The following is a 20,071-nucleotide window of genomic DNA, read 5'->3' as shown; positions in this document are numbered from 1 at the left end:
TACTGCGAGTCAATCCTGTTTGTTTGTTTGTTTGTTTGTTTGTTTATGTTGTCTTCATTCCCAGCACTGGAGACTCAGTTCATTACAATGACTAGACTTCAGACATGGGCCTCCACCCAGGCCTAGCAGAGCACTGCCACAGCGTCCCTGTTACCACCTTCATGGGCCCCAGGGTCAGGAGCCACCAACCCTGCACTTTTGTCTCCGTGTCACCTACATACTCACCTGTGTCTACACTGCTACCCAGATGAGAGGTGTGTGTGGTCAGTGGTATGTTGTGGGGGAAGGCCTTGGGGACTTTGGGGGCTGTTTCAGACCTGACTTGCTGCCTTTCTCACCGTGAACAGATTCTTTCTGCAAAGGGGGAAATGTCAGGCATAGTGCCTGAAAAGAGTCTTTGTCAAAATCAGATAAGGCTAAGAAGTGAAAATTCTTTATTAGCTGGCAAAGGTAGTGGAAAGGTAAAGAATGATTACGACACTTCACTTAAAACTTCCAACCTTTTTGTGCTGCAGATTTTACTGCAGTGACCAAAGCACGGTGAAGAGTGGAGGGCACTGGCCAGAGTCGGGAGGTCCTGATTCTGTCCTAACTCTTCTCATTCGCTGACCTCCGCCATGCATTCTGAGGCTGATGCTGGTCTGGGACCATAAACTTCCCAACTGACATAGAAGAAGGCTGGGCTAAAGATTCACCAGGCCTTCCCATCTCAGGTACTCCACACTCGACTAGACTTACTCTCCATCTTCCTGCATCTGCTCACCCAGTAGACCTGTGGGTTTCAGCACTGGTTGCATATTCGTGCCACCTGGGGAGCCCATGTTCCAAACAGAGCCTGCTATGGTTGGTCTGTTGGGAGTCACAGGCATTAGTATTATTAACTGGATTTAATGTATTGCTGGAGTTGAAAAGCACCACCCTAATGGAGGAAGTGCTTATAATCTGTAGACCCAGAGAGCAAATGAGCCTCTGTCTCCCACTGAACTCAGCATGGCTGTCTTCCACACCCCATTCTGAACCTCAGGAGGGCTGAGGGAAGGGAGGAGACGCTGTGGCCCTGAGCTCACCACCCTCAGGAAAAGCTCCAGGGACAGGATGGCCCAGGGGGCACATCATTCTTGGAGCACACTTGCTGTTAACTCCTCCCGACCTGAAATCATTTTACCCAATTTTCCTTAATGGAAAAGGAAAGAAAGAAAGAAAGAAAGAAAGAAAGAAAGAAAGAAAGAAAGAAAGAAAGAAAGAAAGAAAGAAAGTCTTGCTGTCTTTGTAATTGTGGAGATGTGAAGAAGCATGTTCTCATTAGAAAATTCCAGGTGTTGGGACACAGCCTGTCAGCTGGGGTCAAGAGAAGCCATCTTCAGAACACAGATCAACCCTTGGACCTGAGGAGCGCCCTATGGGTGTTTGCGGAGTGGTGCTAATGTTTGACACACTGATCCTCTGTATCTGTGCAAGCCTTCCGTAATCAGCTTCGGGGATATTTGGAGATTATCTCTGACCTCTCAGCTGCCCTTAGTCACGAGCCAGTTTATGGACGCTGCACAGAAAGCACTTTAGGGGCTGCCCTCTGACTCATCTCCTCTCCATCCCAATAGCACTGTTCCTGTCTAGTCAATAGTAACTCTCAGTAATGGGGTGTGGGTGTGCGAGAGCATGGAGGCTTTCTCAGGGAAAGAAAGAAAGAAAGAGTGAAAGAAACTGAGGCTGGTGCTCTCAATGGTGCTTCCCAGGGAGGAATTATGAACGGTTAGCAATTTATAATGCTTTTTAAAAAATGACCACGTGAGGCAGTGGTCAGAAGACAGTTGATTTTTTTTTTTTTGTTTTCACAAGGAGCATAGCTAGCAATGCCCTGGTTTATTACAGTGTAGTCTTGCTCTTTAGCAGGGTGCAAATGTCTCCTTATAGATGGAAATTTGTGATTGATGATCCCAGTTGTGGAGGAGGGGCCAGTTGCACTGAATCACTTAAATCCTCTTTTGTGACGATTCGGATCAAATATTTTAACATTTGAATAGTAAAATGCTCTCCCCCCTGCCCCCCCCCCACACACAGTGGACCTATGAATGAAAGAATTGGCTTGTGTGCCAGTTCATTCCAGAGAAACCCCCAAGGGTATTGAGTGCGAGGCCTGGGAAAGGTTTCCTGCGCTAGTCTTTGGTGTGCTGGCTGATGTACTAGTAGGCCTGCCAGAATAGCAGTCCTCAAAGCAATGGAGGAAGTGAGTTGGAGATGAGGAACACACTAGGCCTAGCCAGGAACACCTAATTAAAAAAAAGAAAAAAAGTCAAGACTCACTGACACTAAAAAGTTGTATCCAACTGCTCCTCTGAAACTGCAGCTTCACGGGGGACTTTGTACTCTGATTTGTTAACTCTAGCCTGCCTAGATCTGTCATCTCATTCCCCTCGGTTCCTCTGCCCCACTCCAGGAAGGGCCACCTACCTTTTTCACATCCGGGACATTAAGGGCTTTCTTCACCTGAGCCACCCAGCCAACTATCCCAATGTCCAATGGAAACACAGCTTCTCTGTCAGGGGCCACGAGGTTATCCTCAAATTTAGAAGTTGGGGTGATGTCCAGCAGCCTGGAGGCCACCTCGGGTATGCCGTTTCTTGCTCGGCATACGAACATACTGCAGCAGTCAGCCTGCAGAAGCTGAGCCAGCGTCTGTAGGGCCCTGTGAGCCACCTGCTCAGCGCTGCCTGCCTCGTCCTGCATAGACCGCAGTAGCTCCAGCCACAAAGCTGACTCCTCCACCTGCGTCATCTCAGGGAGAGGCATACTGGCCTGGAGCCCTGGATGGCCGCTTTTGAAGATCACCCCCGACATCTCTGCCCGAAGCTTCTTGTCAAAGTACTCCTTGGCAAACTGAGGGTTCTCTTCAAGGTATCGCTCCACGGCATCTCGGCTGATCTCGCCCATGGCGTGGCTTGTGTTGCTGCTGTTGTCCAGAGTGGAGGGCTCTTTAGAGTGATACCCTGAGCAGCATGACAGGAAGGAGATACATCCTGGCCAAAATCACCAAGGAAGCCCCAGATGGTACTTCATTAAGCCCCCAAAAGGGAAGCAGGAAAATGGCTGAGTGGTTCTTTTGCCTGGGACGTGACACAAGACCTCGGCTTATGGTAGTAGACAGGAGGCAGTGGATTAAGGAGTTCTTTAAGTCACAAAATCCTCAGCATCATTAGCCTGTAAGTCCTCAGAAAGTCGTCTGAGAATCTTTGAACAGCCAGGCAAGAGTCAGGTGGCAATGGCTGTCCCAGAAGAGTGATTCAACTGCTGCTGTCCACAGCCAGGAAGAATCACCCACTTCTCCATTGGTCACCTCACAGTAGACAGGCTCTTTACATTGCTCTTGTGTGACAGCTATTGGGATGGCTTGTATGCAGACCTGAGAGTGGTTGGGTTTTTTTGTGTGTGTGTATGTAGCACCTTTAACTATTTCAGTGAGCATTGGTCAGGGAGACAGAAGGTTTTAGCATCCAAGCCAGAAACAACAACACACACACACAAACAAACTAACAAACCAGTAACTATTTCTTCCCTCTTCTCAAAAGTCCTTTGATTCCCCAGGTTGTTCTGTCTACTATTTCTCTAAAAGTCTTCGTTCTCAATGGTCCTCATGTTAGAAAGCGTTGTCTTATAATTACTTTAAAGGAAGAAAACTGAGACTTATTACTAAGAAAGCTAAACATAGTTTTTTAAAAAATATACATATGCCTAAGTACAGAGGAACCACAGATTGCATGAGAATGCCTGTCAAGGATGTGACTGCAGAAGTGACCCATGCTGTGCCTAACTGGCTTTTCTGCCTCTAAGCCTATTAGTTAGGATTTTGTTTTCAGCAGTAGTAGCCGGGCATCACCCACGTGGCCCCTAAGCAGTTTATTGAATCTACAGGACATGAGCTGTATCTTTTGTTGCTAGGATCCTTGACATCTCAAGGGCTGCTGGCAAACAGAGCGCACGCAGCACTGCTAAGTTTTGTTTAATGTTTATTTTATCAAGCTTTAGTGCCTATTAATCACCTTTCCTCAAGCAACACTATCACACATATCTTAAAGCAAACAAAACAGTTTCCAATCCAGCTGGCTTTGAATATTTAAGCGCTGGCTTCAAGTCTTGATGAGTCCTTTAACCGTTTCAACAAAGCTGCAAGCATCACAAGATAAAAGTTAACATGAAAAACGATGACCATCAATTGTTAGTGTATCCTCCTTCGATTAACTTCTAAAGGACAAAGTGCAGGTCTCGTTAAGTCTATCAATGCAAAGCTCTGCCTCACTAGCATACAGTAATCGTAGCAGTCATGGAAGAGAGAGGTTGAGCCTGCAGGGTCCAGGCCATGAACTGAAATTCTTAGTTCTAACATGGCTTTCCCAGGGGAACATAACTCACACCAGCATTAACAAGTTATGCCCATTTGTACGGCAGTGATCCATCTGTCACCCCAAAGAATCTGGTAAAGAAGCCACATTTTCTTATTCCTGCTATGTGGCACTCAAGTCTCCTCTCAGGAGGGCTTTTGCTAGTTGACTACTTCATCCATAGCATCCTCAGAGGGAGGCATTAGGTTATAGTCAGGATATGAAAAGCCGAGATCAAGCAACAATAGTGAGATTGAATCAGTGATGAGACTTTTCTAAAAGCAAAAGGATAACAGACAGAACAAGTGGAAATGAGTCTAGGAATGTTGACTGAGCCCTAATCACAGAACTTTAGAAGCTACACTAGGGGCTTTGAAGCTTTTGAGATAGAAGAAGATGCTTTACAGTTTAATCTGGCAGCAAAGTGGTGCTGCATTTGTAGAGTATGTTTGGAAGAGTTACCTCTCCACAGCTACAGAGTGTTAAGAGCACTTTCTTTACTGCTCTTGCGAAGGGCCTCTGAGAACACACTCACACCTATGTGCATATGCTTACACAGACACAGGGAAAAAAGTAACAATCGTTTTAAAAAGAGTTCTCTTTCTTTCAATTCCACAAAACAGTTTGAGAAGTATTGGTTCTTCTTTAAGAGTTTGATAAAATTCTACAGGGAAGCCATCCAGTCCTATAAGCTGGTTTCATTCCAGGAATGCAAGGATGGTTCACCACACATAAAGCAATAGAAGTAACACTGGCACTGAAGAGATGGCTTAGTGGTAACGATCTTTACTGCTCTACCAGAAGACCCAAGTTCAGATCTCAGCACACACATCAGGTGGCTCACAAACACCTTTTATAGCAAGGATTTATACAATGCCCCCTCTGGCTTCTGAGACCACACATACACATAAATTTTTAAAAAATTAGCACAGCACATAAATAAAATCATGGGTAAAATCCACCAAGCTCCAAAGGACAATCACAATTCATTACATACATGTATGAGATTGTCAAAAATCAATTTTGTAAATGTTGTTTGTATTTCCCCAAAATGAAATGAGATGAGAGCCATTCCTCAAGGCTTTCTAGGTCTTTCTGAACTCTGGCTGCCTGGTTCAACTCATCTGTTCTGGCCCAAACTCTTCTCTAAGATGACTGATTCAAACTGGCTTTTCTTGGCTTCTGACTGAATTGCTCTGCCTGGCCTCAAACTAATTCTGGCAACATGTTTTACTCTTATGTCTTCACTTGTCTGGCTTGTTCTCTCTGAAACCTGTCTCTGAAAAACTGTCCCAGGGAAAAACTCTCAGTAAAAACTCTCTCTCCCTGCACTGCTCTTAAGCAGCCTCACTTTCCTGTCCTATCTATTCTCAAGAGAGTTGGGCGTGTCCTATCTCTGACTCCTTCTGTCAAATCTTTCTCTGATTTGTCACTCTCACCTGCCCCTCAATTAGATGTCACTTTCAAATATGGTTACTTCACTCTATAACTAACCTTACCTTCATTGTTTGGTATTGAAGGCATGTGCTAAGTGCATGTCTGTGTTCCAGCCAGATCATACTGTAATCCAGACTGTGTCTGCATTCCAGCCAGAGCACATAGACCTAGCAGGTCTTTGGATATGATCCCTTGCCAGAGCAGCCACGTGGCTGGATTGAAATTCTTTGAAAAAAAATTAACAAAAAATATTTTTGCATGGCATAAAAATTATCAAATGATCTGAATAGATACTTTGCAAAAGGAGAAATACAAATTGTGAATAGATACATAAGAAAAATACTGCATATTATTAGGTATGGAAGAAATGCAAATTCAATCTGTATTGAAACTATATCTCATCTGGAGAGAGTAGTTATTACTAAAACAACCAATGCTGGCACAGATGTGGAGAAAAGTGGACTTTATACACTGGTGGTGTGTATGTAAATTACTATAGTCATTGCAGTAAACGGAATGGAAAGTCCTCAAAAAACGAACAAATCAACAACAAAAAACAAAGCAAACAAACAAACGAAAACTACAGAACTACCAAAGGATCCATCTAGCCTTCTCCTGGATGTATATCCAAGGGAAATGAAGTGGGCACAGCAGTGACATTGACATGCTCATGTTTTGTTGTAGCATTAGAACAAATGGCGGAATCAGACTGTATGTCCATCTACAAATGAAGAAAAACTGTATACATTCAGCATATATTTATACATTATACATAAATATATTATTCTATATAATATAACATATACTGGAGTATTATTCAGCCAAGAAAAAAAAATTCTATCATTAGTAAGAAAATGGATAAAACTGGAGTCTGTCCAATGTGTTAAACAAAATAAGCCAGATGCAGAAAGACAAGCACCACATGTTTTGTTTCATATGTAGAAACAAAAATCCAGAGACCTGAAACTATAAGAGTGCTTCTCAGGGACTAGGAAGGGGGTAGCTGGCAGGGGAGGGGGAGCAGAGAAGAGTAGGTAGAGATAATCAATTACGTTATATGAATGTATAGAAATACCACAGTAAAACCCTTTAATTTGGCACAATTAACATATCAAAATTATAATGAAAATGTGATCTTGTAGTATTGGACAAGATAAATGGGAAAGAGTAAATACTCGACATGGGTATGTGGATTTATAACATATACTTCATTTAGGTCATCATCAAATACCCTGAAAATGCAAATAGGCCTTAATCCTAAACTTATGCACATTACATCATGAAAATAATTAAAGATATATGTCATTAATATTATTGCAATGTGTTTGTTGTAAGCATGGTTATAAAAGTGAAAGATTAGAAATTGCTCAGACAGACTAGAGAGCTAGCTCAGCAGAGAAGGCCACTTGCTCCCAAGCCTAATGACCTGATGTTTGATTCCTATCCAACAATATGTGGGGCTTCAGCAAGTTTTTCCCGTCTCTACATACAGCCCACTCTGCATCTCCACTCCCATCAGTTCCTCTGTTCTGGTACTATCCCATGGAAAGCCCAAAGCCAGGGGCTCAGTCGTGTCCTTGCTGTTAACTGTCCAGGTGCTCTGACCGGAAGAGCCCCCAGGTGACTGCTCTGCCAGTTCCTAACTAGTCAGTATGATTGAACATCTTGGAGATAATGTGGATGATGGGACCCAAACTATTTTCAATTAAATTGATGAGGTTGGTGCCTTTGTGACCACTGAAAATCATTAGTTTTGATACAGGAAAAGCAGAGTGTCTTTGAGTCTAGCAGACACCTTTTCTCTTGCCTCTGGGTGTGGAAGCTCAGAGTCAGTGCCGTCCCAATTCTTGTTCCCCAAATTCAAAGAACAAAACTCATGGGTGACAAAGAATGAATTTTACAAAGAAGTTTATTATAAATCTGTAGATGGAATCTTAAAAGGCAGATGGCAGAAATCCAATAGAGCAGGGACGGATACCCAGAATTAGCTACCTTGAGTAGTGTGGAGACTATTTAAAGGATTTATGGCAGAAAATGGAATGAAGCATGGATCCAGGTAGCCCACCCATGAGGCATTAGGTACCTCCTCTCATTTTAGTTACTTCTACGCTAATAGCTTCCAAAAGGAGACAAGGAACCAAATACCAGAAGGCTCTTCTGGCTTTCCTCGCCTCAAGCAAGAATATTCTTGGACTTTCTGCTTTGGGGCCCTTGCCTAGAGGACCAGTTTCTATCTCCAGTTGCCATTACGCACTCTGAAGAGGCAACCCCAACTGCTGTTAGAGAGTTTAAATAATCAGTCTGGTTTCCTCGAGCTGAGTGGGGTTGTTGGATGTGGCAGTTGGGCTACCCGTCCAACTTCTATTGAAGTTACAGAAGCCTTTTCTCTCTAGCTCTTGTGTTTATGCCCTCCAAGCCCTCAGCATTAGACTAACTGCAGCTGGCAGAGATCATGTCCCTGCTCAAGGCAATTATCAGCTGTGGACAGACTAAGGCAGTCCCATATCCCACACTTGGGATTAAAACAAAAACGTATTTACACAGCATAACTGAGTTTTTAAGGAAACCAAAACTTCCACTACAAAAACCTGACCTGTTGGCTGTAATATGTCGGAGGCCAGAGACAAGCTTTAAAGCTCAGTAGCTACGTTATGTAAAAATAATGCCTAAAAAATCAAAAGAACTTATCATGGAGGTGTAGTATGGGAAATGCATTCAACTTATTACATGGCAACAGTGACACCCAGAAAATATTGCTTGAGCTATCTGTCACTGAATACAAAGCCCCTGAATTCAGTTAACAGAGCTATAGCAGACACTACGCGTGAAGCTCTTACAGGAGGTAAACAGCAAAGGAAATAGGAACAAAGAATTTCAAGGCTTCTACCCAAGGTTGGGGAGGCACCAGAAATAGGATACTGCTGAAATTATAGCTTGGGGCTTTTAAAAAGGGCTTATGGCATAAAGTGGGGTGCTGTGTGGGGATGGGTTTGACCCTGGCTTTGTTTTAGCTGCATGGTCACCTACAGCTTTCAGACAGGGAATGACAAGGAATGGAAGCCATCCTCCTGTTAGTCCTGGCCTCTGGCAAAGACTCTCAGAACTGCTGCTTTGGGGATCCCTTCCCCCATTGGGCTACTATCTTCTGTTCTCATCAGTTTGACTCTCTGTACCCAAAAACATTAGCTCGCTAACTTTTCAGTTTTCAACCAAGACTTTTGCTTTCTTTTAAATGCTGCCCAGCTTGCTCGTTTTTCCTTTTTCTTGGCCTCCTTGACAGCCTGAGGAAGTCAATGTCACTTTGTACGAAGTGGAGTGGTCAAAAGATGCTTGACTTGTTTGATGGCAGGGGTGTAAATATCTTGCATTGGTTCTTTCAATCATGGAGAAACCTCTGCCAGCATTTTCTAGGAGGTGGCTTGCCCTCCCAGGTTGGTGTTAATGTTATAGATGAGCCCTCAGCATTTCAGGGGCTTAGACTGGTGGAAGTTTATTTCTCATGCAAGTAAAATCACTGAGCACAGTGGGAGGCAGGACACCCTAGTTGGATGTTTCATTGGCAGCAAGTAAAACAGAAGTCATGGTTGGTTGGACAGGCAGCTTTGATGTGACCCATCTGAGACGGGTTACACATAAAGAGAAAACACATTCCAAAGACCAGGACATAGGCTGTAGCCTTATGGAGCTTTGGTGATGGGTAGGCAAGGAAGGCAAGAACTGGAGGGGTACTGTCTGTGGAAGGCGAGTGCAGAGATTTTGACGAAAGAATAAGCAGTCACCTGTGGTATACGTGCCAAACCCTGAGAAACTAGACCTTAGAAAGAGTGACATCCGATTATTTTTGTTGGTGTTGTGGTTGTTTTATTTATTTTTTGGGGGGACAGGGTCTTAACATGTAGCACTGGGTAGCTTGGAGCAGGCTGGCTTTGAACCCCCAGAGACATGCCTGCTTCTGTCTCTTGAGTGCTGGGAATTAAAGGTGTATGCCACCATGCCTGGTTTCTGATTGGTCTTTTTAAAAAGATACTTTTTGTGAAACTTACAATAAAAAGTCACTGATTTCAGCAAAGGAAGGTAAGTCAGTAACTATCATGTGCAAATGGTGTGTTTCATAGAAGAAAGGCAGTAGCAGCTGTCAGCCTTAAAGTGGGGAATGGCAAAGAAATGAACTTCATATGCATTATATGCAAACTCAAAATACAACTCTACTTATAAAAAGAGCCAGAAAAATTTTGGCAAATGAAGTGGGTTTTTTTTTTTTTTTTTTTTTGTTGTTGTTGTTGTTTTTTCTTTATGTTTGATGTATTACCTGTAGAAAATTTGAAAAATACAAGGGGTCCAAAGAAAAATAAATCTTGGGCATCTCAAATCCTATCATATAGGGGTAAACACTGTGAATGTTTTCTGTTTGGATACATATATATGCGTGTATGAAATGTTGTTTATGATGTCCAAAACATCAGTTAACCTGAAAGCACATATTTGGAATCATGAAGAAATCCAGGAGAGAATGCCAAAATAAACTGTTTTTCTCTGCTGGGATCTAACACATAAAGGTTTGAGAGAAAAAGGAGAGGAAAAGGAGGTAGGGAAGGAAAAAAGAAGAGAGAGAGGAAAAAGAGAAGTGGGAGGGAAGACAAAAAGAGGAGGGAGAGGAAAAGAATGAGAGAGGGGCGAGAGAGGGAGAGGAAGGAGAATAGAAGGAAACAGAAGGAGAGGGAAAGGATGAGGAGGGAGGGAAGAGGGAAGGGAGAGGAAAGGATTAATTGCTCGGATTTCTAAACACCTAAAATATAAATGAATAATATATCTCCAGGATGTGCTTCAGGAGAACTGGTTGACCAGAGAGATTACAGAACTTTTCTTTCGGAAATACTCATGCAGAGGCAGTGGGCTCAGCCAGAAGCATGTCATCACTCAAGTTGTGCAGGAAGAGGCAGACTTCTCCTCTGGACTGTGAAGAGGGAATACAGTGCTGGACAGGTGCCAGGCAGGTACCCGGAAGTCCTTTCCTGGGTGCAGAGATATGGATCACATACCTTGCCGAACACATGGTTCTGCCCCACCCTCCTGAGCACATCTTCTTTGAGCTGCCTGGGACCAGCCTTGACTTCCTAATCTATGGGTTCAACCAACAACGAGCCAAAAATATTCAAGGAAGAAGGCAGAGAGAGATCAAAACAACAGGAACAATTTGACTTTGCTGCAGTCTGCTGAACCCCCGGGGAAAGGATGAAACACTCCACATCCTGCTGTGTTCTCACGCCATCCTGCAGGCCCTCCACCTCTCCCCAGTGTATAAATCTGAATATTGCACAGCTTTGGCCTGTTTATGAACTATGTGGTTAGGCGCTAATACCCATATCTCTATGGAGATTTTTATCATTATTCTCTAAACAGTAGAGTTAACAACCATTTGCATAGCAACATATCACACTTGAATCTATACGAGCACACAGTCTTTCGTTTTCTTCTCATTCTCTAAATAATACAGTACAAGGGTTATTTACATAACATTTGCATTCTTTCAAACATTGTGATCCAGAGAAGACTGACATATACACAAGGAAGTATGTACATTACATTCAAATGCATCATTTTAAGCAAAGGCTTCGGAGATCCTTAGATTTTGCAGGAGCATGGGGTACTGGAAACTGAGGCACAAGTATGTACATCCTTTGGTAAAAACTAATCCAGTCAAGTTTCCCAATTACTAGGCTGAACGTGGTGGCGCAAGCCTTTAATCCCAGCTCTCAGGAGGCAGAGGCGGGCGGATCTCTGAGTCTGAGGCCAGTCTGGTCTACAGATTGAGTTCCAGGACAGCCAGGGCCACATAAAGAAACCCTGTTTCGACAAACAAACAAAAACAGAACAAAACAACAACAAAGGTAAAATTTCCCAGTTAGCACAGCGTTCCCTGTCTATGGACTCCTACAGAGTTAAAACACACAGTGCAACAGAGATGGCAGGGACTACAATGGGGGTGAAGAGTGTAGGGCGAGCAGCTTCCGTGTCAAGGAGAACTTCAGCAAGGCTCTTGTACTATCAGGGAATTGAATGAAGAGTGGGGGTCAGGGCAGGGCGTAAGGTAAAGAATCAGTGATGTCCAAAAGGTCGCAGGAAGCTGAAGGAAGCCACAGATGTCTTTGCAAGGTAGCCAAGTGTGGCTAATGATTGAAGGAAACATCAACTTAGTTCTTTGTGTGGTGTCTCTCTCCTCTCCTTTCCCCATCTCTTATTTCAGGCCTACCTGTGGCAAAATGGTCAGTCTACTCTCTGACGCTCAGACTTTAAGCAATAGAGACAAATACTTTCTCAGCAAAAGTCACTAAGTCTCATTTGGTCAAAATCTCCCTTTGGTCTGTTTTGATGGAATGCAAGCTCGAAAAAAAAAAAAAAAAGCCAGCCAGTCAACAGCCTTTTGGCTACTGACCACTAAGGTTATGGAATTTCTCCTTTGTCTATTCCTGGGCCAATTTTCCTCACTGTTTTGGAAGTAAGTAAAATCCCAATATGGTTTAGAAATAAAAAGGCATGGTAAACAGTTGGCAGTTAGGTTTCTCAGTGTGGTTTCAGAGAAGTGTGGCAACACAAGTGGATGACCAGCCACTCGGCCACCGGCGCTTCTAAAATATTTCCTGTCCTGTCCAGGTTGCGCTTCTAGAGAATATTTAACAGGGAGTGTTTTAGTTCTTCTAAAGATGATGAAACTAAAGAACAAATACTGACGCAAACAGCACCACAAACTCCTCAAAGAGTAAAATATGCCCTTTTTTCAAAGGGGGAAAAATCCCAACCAAAATATGCCAGAAAAACTCTGCCCAACAGGTCCTCAGAAGAAGCAGGGGCCACTTGAGAAAGACAGGGCCTCGACACTAATGTTCCAAGCTGCATCATAGGTCTCTTCTCGGTCAGTGAAGCCACCATCATCACACCATGGCCACGTAGGCCTCCAGCCAGGGCAACAGGACCTGAAGGCCACCCCAGAGCAGCTGGCTGCCGCTGGGTCCCCGCTCCAGCTCTTGGCTTGGTGGATCGTCTGGGCCTGAGAGTTTGGCTTCACCAAGACCACCCTGCGCGGAGCTCGGAGCAGAGGCGACAGGGGTGGAGAGGCTGACGGAGGGACCCCCCGCGTGCCTTCGGGCGGTGAGTCAGGGCGCGTTATGCAAGCCCGGCCGCCCCCCCTCCCGCCCCCGGCACCTCCCCGCGGTCTTTCACCCCGTGTGGTTACGAAAGCGAGACCCCCTCCCCCCGGGGCTATAAAACGCGGCGGGCCGCTCGGCTCCCTCGCTCCTCGCGCGCGCGAACGCGGCGGCCAGGCTTGCACGCGGCTCCGGCTGGTGAGCGGCCCCGCGCACCCCCGGGGGTCCTGCGGGGCGGGGCAGGGCGGGATGGGGCGGCGGGCGGTGGGGCCCTCCGACCCCCGCGCTCACCCGGCGCGTGTTCCGTCCCGCAGGGCGGACTTCTGGGTGAGATGGAGTGGGTGTGGGTGCTCGTGCTGCTGGCGGCGCTGGGAGGCGGCGGCAGCGCCGAGCGAGACTGCAGGGTGAGCAGCTTCCGAGTCAAGGAGAACTTCGACAAGGCTCGGGTAGGTATCACCCCGGGGCCTCCCGCTATTCCTGCGGGCCGGCGGGGAACCCCAAACTCCAGTCCCCAGCTCTCTCTCTCCTCTCTTTCTCAGTTCTCTGGGCTCTGGTACGCCATCGCCAAAAAAGACCCCGAGGGTCTCTTTTTGCAAGACAACATCATCGCTGAGTTTTCCGTGGACGAGAAGGGTCATATGAGTGCCACGGCCAAGGGCCGCGTCCGTATTCTGAGGTCAGGGGCCTCTGGTGGGCTGTGTGGGGGCGTTTCAAGGTCCCTCCCTCCTTTGCCTGGCTGGGAGCCCAACCCTCGCTGGGAAGGAAAAGGAGCACCTTGGATGGGGTAGAAGCCCTTTCCTGCCTTGGCTCAGGGTTCTCTTGGCTTTTGCAGCAACTGGGAGGTGTGTGCAGACATGGTGGGCACTTTCACAGACACGGAAGATCCTGCCAAGTTCAAGATGAAGTACTGGGGTGTAGCCTCCTTTCTGCAGCGAGGAAGTGAGTAGTGGGGCATCCAAAGCCAAATCGCTGCTTTTCTATTTAGTGACACCATCGGGCAGGGCTGCAAGAAGCAGAACCCTCAGCCCTGTCTGAATTTAGGGGGGCGGGAGGGTAAAAGTGGCCGGATTCCCAGCCTCAAACACCCGGTCCAAGTTCGGAAGGACCTTTGGGGCTTCTCAGGTGCCATTTTCCTGGTCACCCACCCCACTATGAATTGTGCCATGCTGCCTCCCGCGTCACCGCTCCACTCTGTCTCTTTGGGGCGGAATCCCCGAGACAGTGCAACTATCTGAAATATCGGCAGAGCTAGATACCCAAGATGAAGGTACCATTGTGGATAGAGTTGGGTCACAGCCTAGAGCCTTGCCAGTGGGTTGCAGTGTTCTGGATACAATAACGTCTCGTCTCCTTTCCTTAAATACTAACAGCCACAGGCAAGGCAGGATTTTGAAACTCTTAACCAGGTTCCCTTAAAGGACTGGATTCACTAAAGCTTCAGAACACACAATCTACATGTTCTTTAACATCCCTCCCCGTTTCAGGCAAACTCTAAATCTGACCGATATTGATAACAAGGGAGTAATTTAGGGTGTGAAGTATAGTGAGAGCTCAAAGAGAAAAAATTAACCAACCCTATGGCAGCGATTCGCCACTCCTTTGGGTGTTAAAAAAGGATCCTTTCCCAGGGGTCGCTTAGACAGTCAGAAAATGCAGGTGTTTGCATTATGATTCACAACTGTAGCAAAGAAACAGTTATGAAGTAGCAACGAAAAATAACTTTATCCTTGGGTTCAGCACAACATGAGGAACTGTATTCAGGGGTCCCAGCGTTAAGAAGGTGGAGAACTAGGGGGAAAGGGAATGTTCAGGATAAATTCCTCCTTCGTTCGCCTCTCTGAAAAGAAGCTGTGCAGCGAGCTTTAAAATTAGGCTGCTTGAGGGCTGGAGTGGCAGCTTGGAGTTGTAGCTCCGTGGGATAGCGTTTGGCTAGCATGCACAAGGGTCTGGATTCCATCTACACACACACACACTACCTGAGTTCAAATCCTAGCTAAATTGTAACCTGTGGGACCCTAAATTGTTGCTTAACTTTTCTGTGCCTCAGTTTCCCCCTGTGCAAAGTAGAAGGAACCACAACACCTGCATCAGGAAGCTGCGAAGGTATAATGTCTGGGCATACAGAAAAGCCCTTGGAAGAACACCTGACACGTAAATTCTGTGTTTGATATTATCGCTTCTTAGCTACCTCTTAGGTCAAGAAATCATAGATAGCTTTTTATATTCTGGGTCTGGAGTGTGAGAGCCCACAGACACCTTCAGGTTCAAACTTAGTATTTAAATGAGTCAATGAGTGTCCCGGGGGCGCACACACAGCTAACTGCTGGGACCTAGTGACACCTCTTAGCACACATGATGTAAAGGAACATGCACCCCACCATCACCCCTGTTTTCTGAGTCTCTACAGACTCGTTTGAAGTGTCTGCCTCCCACTGTCCTATGTGCTTCTCTGGGGACCCTCTCCACAAACGCCATCTTGATTCCTTGTGTTAAGTTCCTTCTTCCTTGAGCTTGTCCTTGCATTAAATAGCATGAATTTGGACAGGAGATCTGAAGCCCACTCAGAGAGGCCCAAATTCTGTCTCACTCCAAGGCAGGCTGGGTGGAAATAATTCAAGGCAAATTAAAGATGTAAACCTCTATAGTTGATACTGGCTTTCCAAGAAAACCCCTGCCATTCTGAGTCCCTACGGTGATAGATAGGAAGCTAAAGGCAGAAACTTACCATGAGTTTGACAGCTGGATGAAACGAAGGGCTGATGCCTTTGCATTTTTCTGACCTTTTTCTATACAGGGCCTGGGAACTGAACCCAGAGCCATGTTGGGCAAGAGCTCTAATGCTGAGTTGCATCCTTCAGGGCTAGCAGACTGCTCTGGCCTGCTGCCCCCTCCCTTGGGTACACTCTGTGCTGATCTCTTTCTCCTCTTCTTGTTCTACCAGCACGGAGTGAGAGATCTCAAGAGCGAAGGGCATTGGGGTCAGCCTGTATTGGTTGAGTATATAGACTTAGTTGTAGACTAGATTCTCCAAAATTTGATTTCCTTTGCTACCAAATTGAGTTAGGGGATAGTTCCTATTTAATAAGATTGTTGAAAGAACGGCTTATTGTAATGCATGGAGGTGTTTAGCTTGGGGCATAATAAGGGCTTATTAAATATTAACTGTGATCATTATTTCGTTTTGCCCTCCCAGAGAAACATGAACTAAGACTTCTTTGGTTTTTGTCCCAAATGAACTTTGCTGCTCTCTTGGCAATGTTAATGTGAGGGACAGCACAGGCTTGAACATCTACATCAGCGCTTCTCAAAATCTTTGTCTTTTGGCCAACTTCAGCTAAGTCAACTGCAATATTTTTTCAAAGTGCGGATTTCTGGGTCCAAATCAGACTTCCTGAATCAGAAGCTCTGGGGTGGAGCCTTGTCTCTCTATCTTCAATAGGCTCCCGGGATGAGTTCTTTCTGAGCAATGAAGTTGGAGAATCCGTGGGCTAGCTAACTCAAACCATGACATCGTGATTAGCTGGAATCTGTCTCCTGGGTGGTTTAGTTGGATCCTTAGGCCTGAAAGTCATAGGGAGCTTTTCACCTGGAGGACACAGATCTAGGGAGCCAAGAGGACATTTTCTTAGGGCCATAGCAGTGAGGCCAGTGAATGGTGGATGTTTAAAGAAAGCCAGTCAAGACACTTCCCGCTGCTAAGCATTTGAAACCAGACAGTTCTAAGCTCTCAGCCTATCCGTTCAGTGTGGACACAGCCATGGTGTAATGTCATATTCTGGAGTGTAGGAGGGGAGTCGGGGACATGGTCTGACAGCCACATAGCCTCTGCCTCAGGCACTCTCTCCACAGTCGGCCATGTGGAGTTAGCTGATCTCTGGAAAGACTTGGGGTGTCTGCTTCTCCGAGGAAACCTACCCAGCTGCAGGAGGGAAGGCTGGAGTTCATTCTTTCAAGCTGCACCCTGGCAGCTCTTCTCTTGCAAATACTGTTAGGAGAGAGTATCTGTTGAAGGTTGTTAGGATTCTTTATGACTGAGCTATCCTTCCAAAAAAAAGCACCTGGAGATCAACCAAACGAGCTCAGGCCTTCTTTTAAGTCAAAAGCAGTAGCCAAGGGCACTAAAATCAGGCATTGAGAGTTAGCCCTCGTGTCACATTTTATATTCTGGCAACAATTTGGGGACAAAATTGTTAAGCTGATGTATGCCTGGACCATGAGTTGAGGTACTACCTGAAGGATGAGTGTCTTTTTTGTCTGAGGCAGTTTCCCCGGGGTGCCCTTCATGACCCAGTGATCTCATGACTTCCTCCAGAGATGGGAGGACTCTGCCCAGCTGCTCAGGAGCCTGGGAAGGGTGGAGTCTGTGGTGAGGGGGTGGCCCGGCAGCAGCCACATAGCTTTTATTCTGGTTCCCTCTACTGTGGAACTCCAGGGCCACTGCCTAGGAGAGGAGTTGTGGGCCAGGGACATTTCCAAGCCAGGCCTCTGAAAGCCTGGAAGATAGAGGAGTGGCTCCTTCCTCTTCTTGTCTGGCGGAGACAGGGGCTGAGGAAGAGGGCTGCACATGTGGTGATCCTGGGCAGTGCTCCTCTGAATCCTAGGCTGGTATCTCAAGTGTCCGTAGAGAGGCACTGGTGACTTACACTGGGGACTTGAGTGGCCTCACATGCTGTGATGTCTCGGCAGCTGGGCCCAGACACAAGTACCCACTGAGCCATCTTCTTAGCTCCCGCCCCCTGTGAAAATTCTAAGGAGTATTTGAAGATGGATAGTGAGCAGCTTTTGACCCCGGGTATCCCGTTTGTCAAGTCAGGGACATGAACGGGTTTCCTAAGCATGAATAAGGGTAGAGCCTGAAAAAACCATTATCATCAGATTGACATCCTCCAGCCCACCGAAGAAGGGGAACAGTGGGGCTAAGTGAGATGGTGGGGAGTAGATTCTGCACAGCGTTGATAAAATGATGACCTGGAGTGGGGGGTGACGTAAGTTAAGGGCTGTCAGACATTAGACAAAGACACATGTTATGGGAGGGAAGGTAGCAAAGGCGGCAGTACATCCTCAGTGGTCCCTTAGAAAAATGTCGTGCTGCCCATTATCAAAGAGTCACTGACACAAACGAGGTGCCCTCTATGCCAGGACTCCTTTCTGTAAAGAGAGCAAGCTCCCCTCTCACCTGCCCAGTTGTACAAAGCGATCAGGAACCCCTGCATCCTCTGCTCCCTGAGGAAAGGCCAACAGTGGTAACAAGTTGGTCAGGCCCCAGGGGCCACTGTGGCTCTCTGATTTACAGTCGATGACCACTGGATCATCGATACGGACTACGACACCTTCGCTCTGCAGTACTCCTGCCGCCTGCAGAATCTGGACGGCACCTGCGCAGACAGCTACTCCTTCGTGTTTTCTCGTGACCCCAACGGCCTGACCCCGGAGACGCGGCGGCTGGTGAGGCAGAGGCAGGAGGAGCTTTGCCTGGAAAGGCAGTACAGGTGGATCGAGCACAATGGTGAGTGGCTCTTCCTGAGGAGCTTGGCGGGGCGGGGCCGGTAAAGGGGGTGGGGAACGCTGCATCTGCGCAGAGGGGTTGTCTGAGGAGCCTCCTCTGGGCCAAGTCTTATCCCCTCTTGATTAAATCTTCCCCAGGGCTTTGCCATCAGCCACACAGGGAAGGGACCAAACGTTCGCCTTCCCCAAATCCTGGCACTTTCAATAACCCAAGCTGCAGGGCCACTCTCTTGTCCTTATATTTTGCTTCCCACGCCATTTTGCTCCCAGTGCAGCAGTCCTGACAAATCATTCTGCCGGAGTTAGAGTTTCGTGGGGATGAAGTGTCCCCAGTAAGGAACTGGATGGGGCATACAGCCATTTTATGTAAAACCATAAACAAAGGCATCATCAGTGTGGCAAGTCGCGGAAAGACTGGTGCCTGCAATACTCTTTATGCTTTATAAAACCCAGTATCACTCAACTCACTGGGTCTCCAATGGGTTTGTTTCTTAGGGAGAGCCCCTGAGATAAGAGTGGGATATTTTAATAGCTATTTCTCTTAACTGATCCTGATTTAAAACTCAGAAGCATGAGGGGGGGGAAGTGGGCTGTCTGTTTTGAAATGACATGCACTCATTTCTGTGGGCAACTGGGCTTCAAAATCCAAAAAGGCTCACAGTGAAGTGTAGGAAAAGAATATCTTTCTTGGGCCGTTGGAGATGCAGTGGGGTAGGAATAAGTGCAGCAGGTCCTGTGCCCTCAGCACCGCTGCTCGCTGGAGAATTCAAAGAACGTCAGCGTCAGCTGTGGGAGAATGTGTGACACCCCCCCCCACAGCCATATATAAGCATATGAATGGCCGCCTGCTCTAAGGCTGTCCGGGGGAGTTCATTTATCTACCTAAGCACCCGTCCACCTCTCTGTCGTTAACGGCTGATTTTCTGTATTTCAGGTTACTGTCAAAGCATACCCTCAAGAAACAGCTTGTAGCAACAGCAAGGATGTAAAGTTTCCTTTGAAAACTTCTGGTTGACTCTCATCCACTCTTCATCTCTATTTATCTTCGAAGTTTAGTTTTCCACCTCTCCTTCCCTTCTCTGGGTGGACATTAAGCCATCATTGACAGGCCTAAAATTATACGTGTGAATGACCAAATCTGTTCACACACATGTGTATCTTACTGAAGTTCCTTGCGAGACGGCCGAGGCTTGGGATTCCAAACTTGATTTATTAAACATGTAGTCACCATCTTCCTATGCGTTGAAGGCTTATTTGTGGTCCGGTTGTAGGTGGGTTGTACTTTTAGATGCCAAGACTTGATCTCCATACTGAAGACTGGGTTCTAACTTCTTGAAAAAGGTTTTCCTCATTAAGCCAAGAAGGCCTTAATAACAACCTGCCAAGGCACTGACAGCCCAAAGAGGAAGTGAGCATGGCCAGGCCATTAGATCCAAGGCTGTCAGCCCGGGGCCCATGAGGTGTGCAGGGCAGAAGGCTCCCCTCTGGATAAAGGCTGAGAAACACAGATCAGAGTGGACATTAGGAAGCCACCCTGCTCTTCATTGCTTCTAGGGTGATTCGCTTTGTATTTCAGATGGGGAGAAAATGTTGAAGAGGAGACTGCCTTGGCTT

The 20,071-nt window shown here is 46.4% G+C and overlaps 2 protein-coding genes across 4 annotated transcripts in view; one reads left to right on the top strand and one right to left on the bottom strand.

The window, feature by feature from the left end:
- Pde6c (phosphodiesterase 6C) overlaps window positions 1-3,118 on the bottom strand; it is a 52,985-nt gene extending 49,867 nt beyond the window's left edge. For both annotated transcript variants that reach the window (XM_021653101.2, XM_021653102.2), the window contains exon 1: window positions 2,449-3,118. In XM_021653101.2, coding sequence (XP_021508776.1) covers window positions 2,449-2,928 — 480 coding nt within the window. In that variant the 5' untranslated portion in view covers window positions 2,929-3,118. The remainder of the gene's footprint in view (window positions 1-2,448) is intronic.
- Window positions 3,119-12,937: 9,819 nt separating this feature from the next.
- On the top strand, window positions 12,938-19,689 carry Rbp4 (retinol binding protein 4). Of its 2 annotated transcripts, none has more exons than XM_060388919.1 (6): window positions 12,938-12,956; window positions 13,267-13,398; window positions 13,492-13,628; window positions 13,785-13,891; window positions 18,246-18,458; window positions 19,392-19,689. In XM_060388919.1, the coding sequence occupies exons 2-6, from the start codon at window positions 13,285-13,287 to the stop codon at window positions 19,427-19,429; spliced, it is 609 nt and encodes a 202-aa protein (XP_060244902.1). In that variant the 5' UTR covers window positions 12,938-12,956; window positions 13,267-13,284; the 3' UTR covers window positions 19,430-19,689. The 2 variants fall into 2 exon arrangements, with proteins under 2 accessions (XP_060244902.1, XP_021508779.1); XM_021653104.2 differs by lacking the exon at window positions 12,938-12,956 and adding an exon at window positions 12,994-13,150.
- Window positions 19,690-20,071: the final 382 nt, after the last annotated feature.

The sequence above is a fragment of the Meriones unguiculatus genome, chromosome 1 (assembly GCF_030254825.1).
Source record: "Meriones unguiculatus strain TT.TT164.6M chromosome 1, Bangor_MerUng_6.1, whole genome shotgun sequence".
NCBI classification, from domain to species: Eukaryota; Metazoa; Chordata; class Mammalia; order Rodentia; family Muridae; genus Meriones; species Meriones unguiculatus.
Note: the sequence above shows the minus strand (reverse complement) of the source record. Positions and strands in the feature narration are given on the sequence as shown.

Coding starts and splice junctions, on each gene's coding strand:
- Rbp4 (XM_060388919.1), top strand. CDS start 13,285: ATGGAGTGGGTGTGGGTGCTCGTGCTGCTGGCGGCGCTGGGAGGCGGC. Junction 13,399..13,491: donor AGAACTTCGACAAGGCTCGG/GTAGGTATCACC, acceptor TCTCTTTCTCAG/TTCTCTGGGCTCTGGTACGC. Junction 13,629..13,784: donor GGCCGCGTCCGTATTCTGAG/GTCAGGGGCCTC, acceptor TGGCTTTTGCAG/CAACTGGGAGGTGTGTGCAG.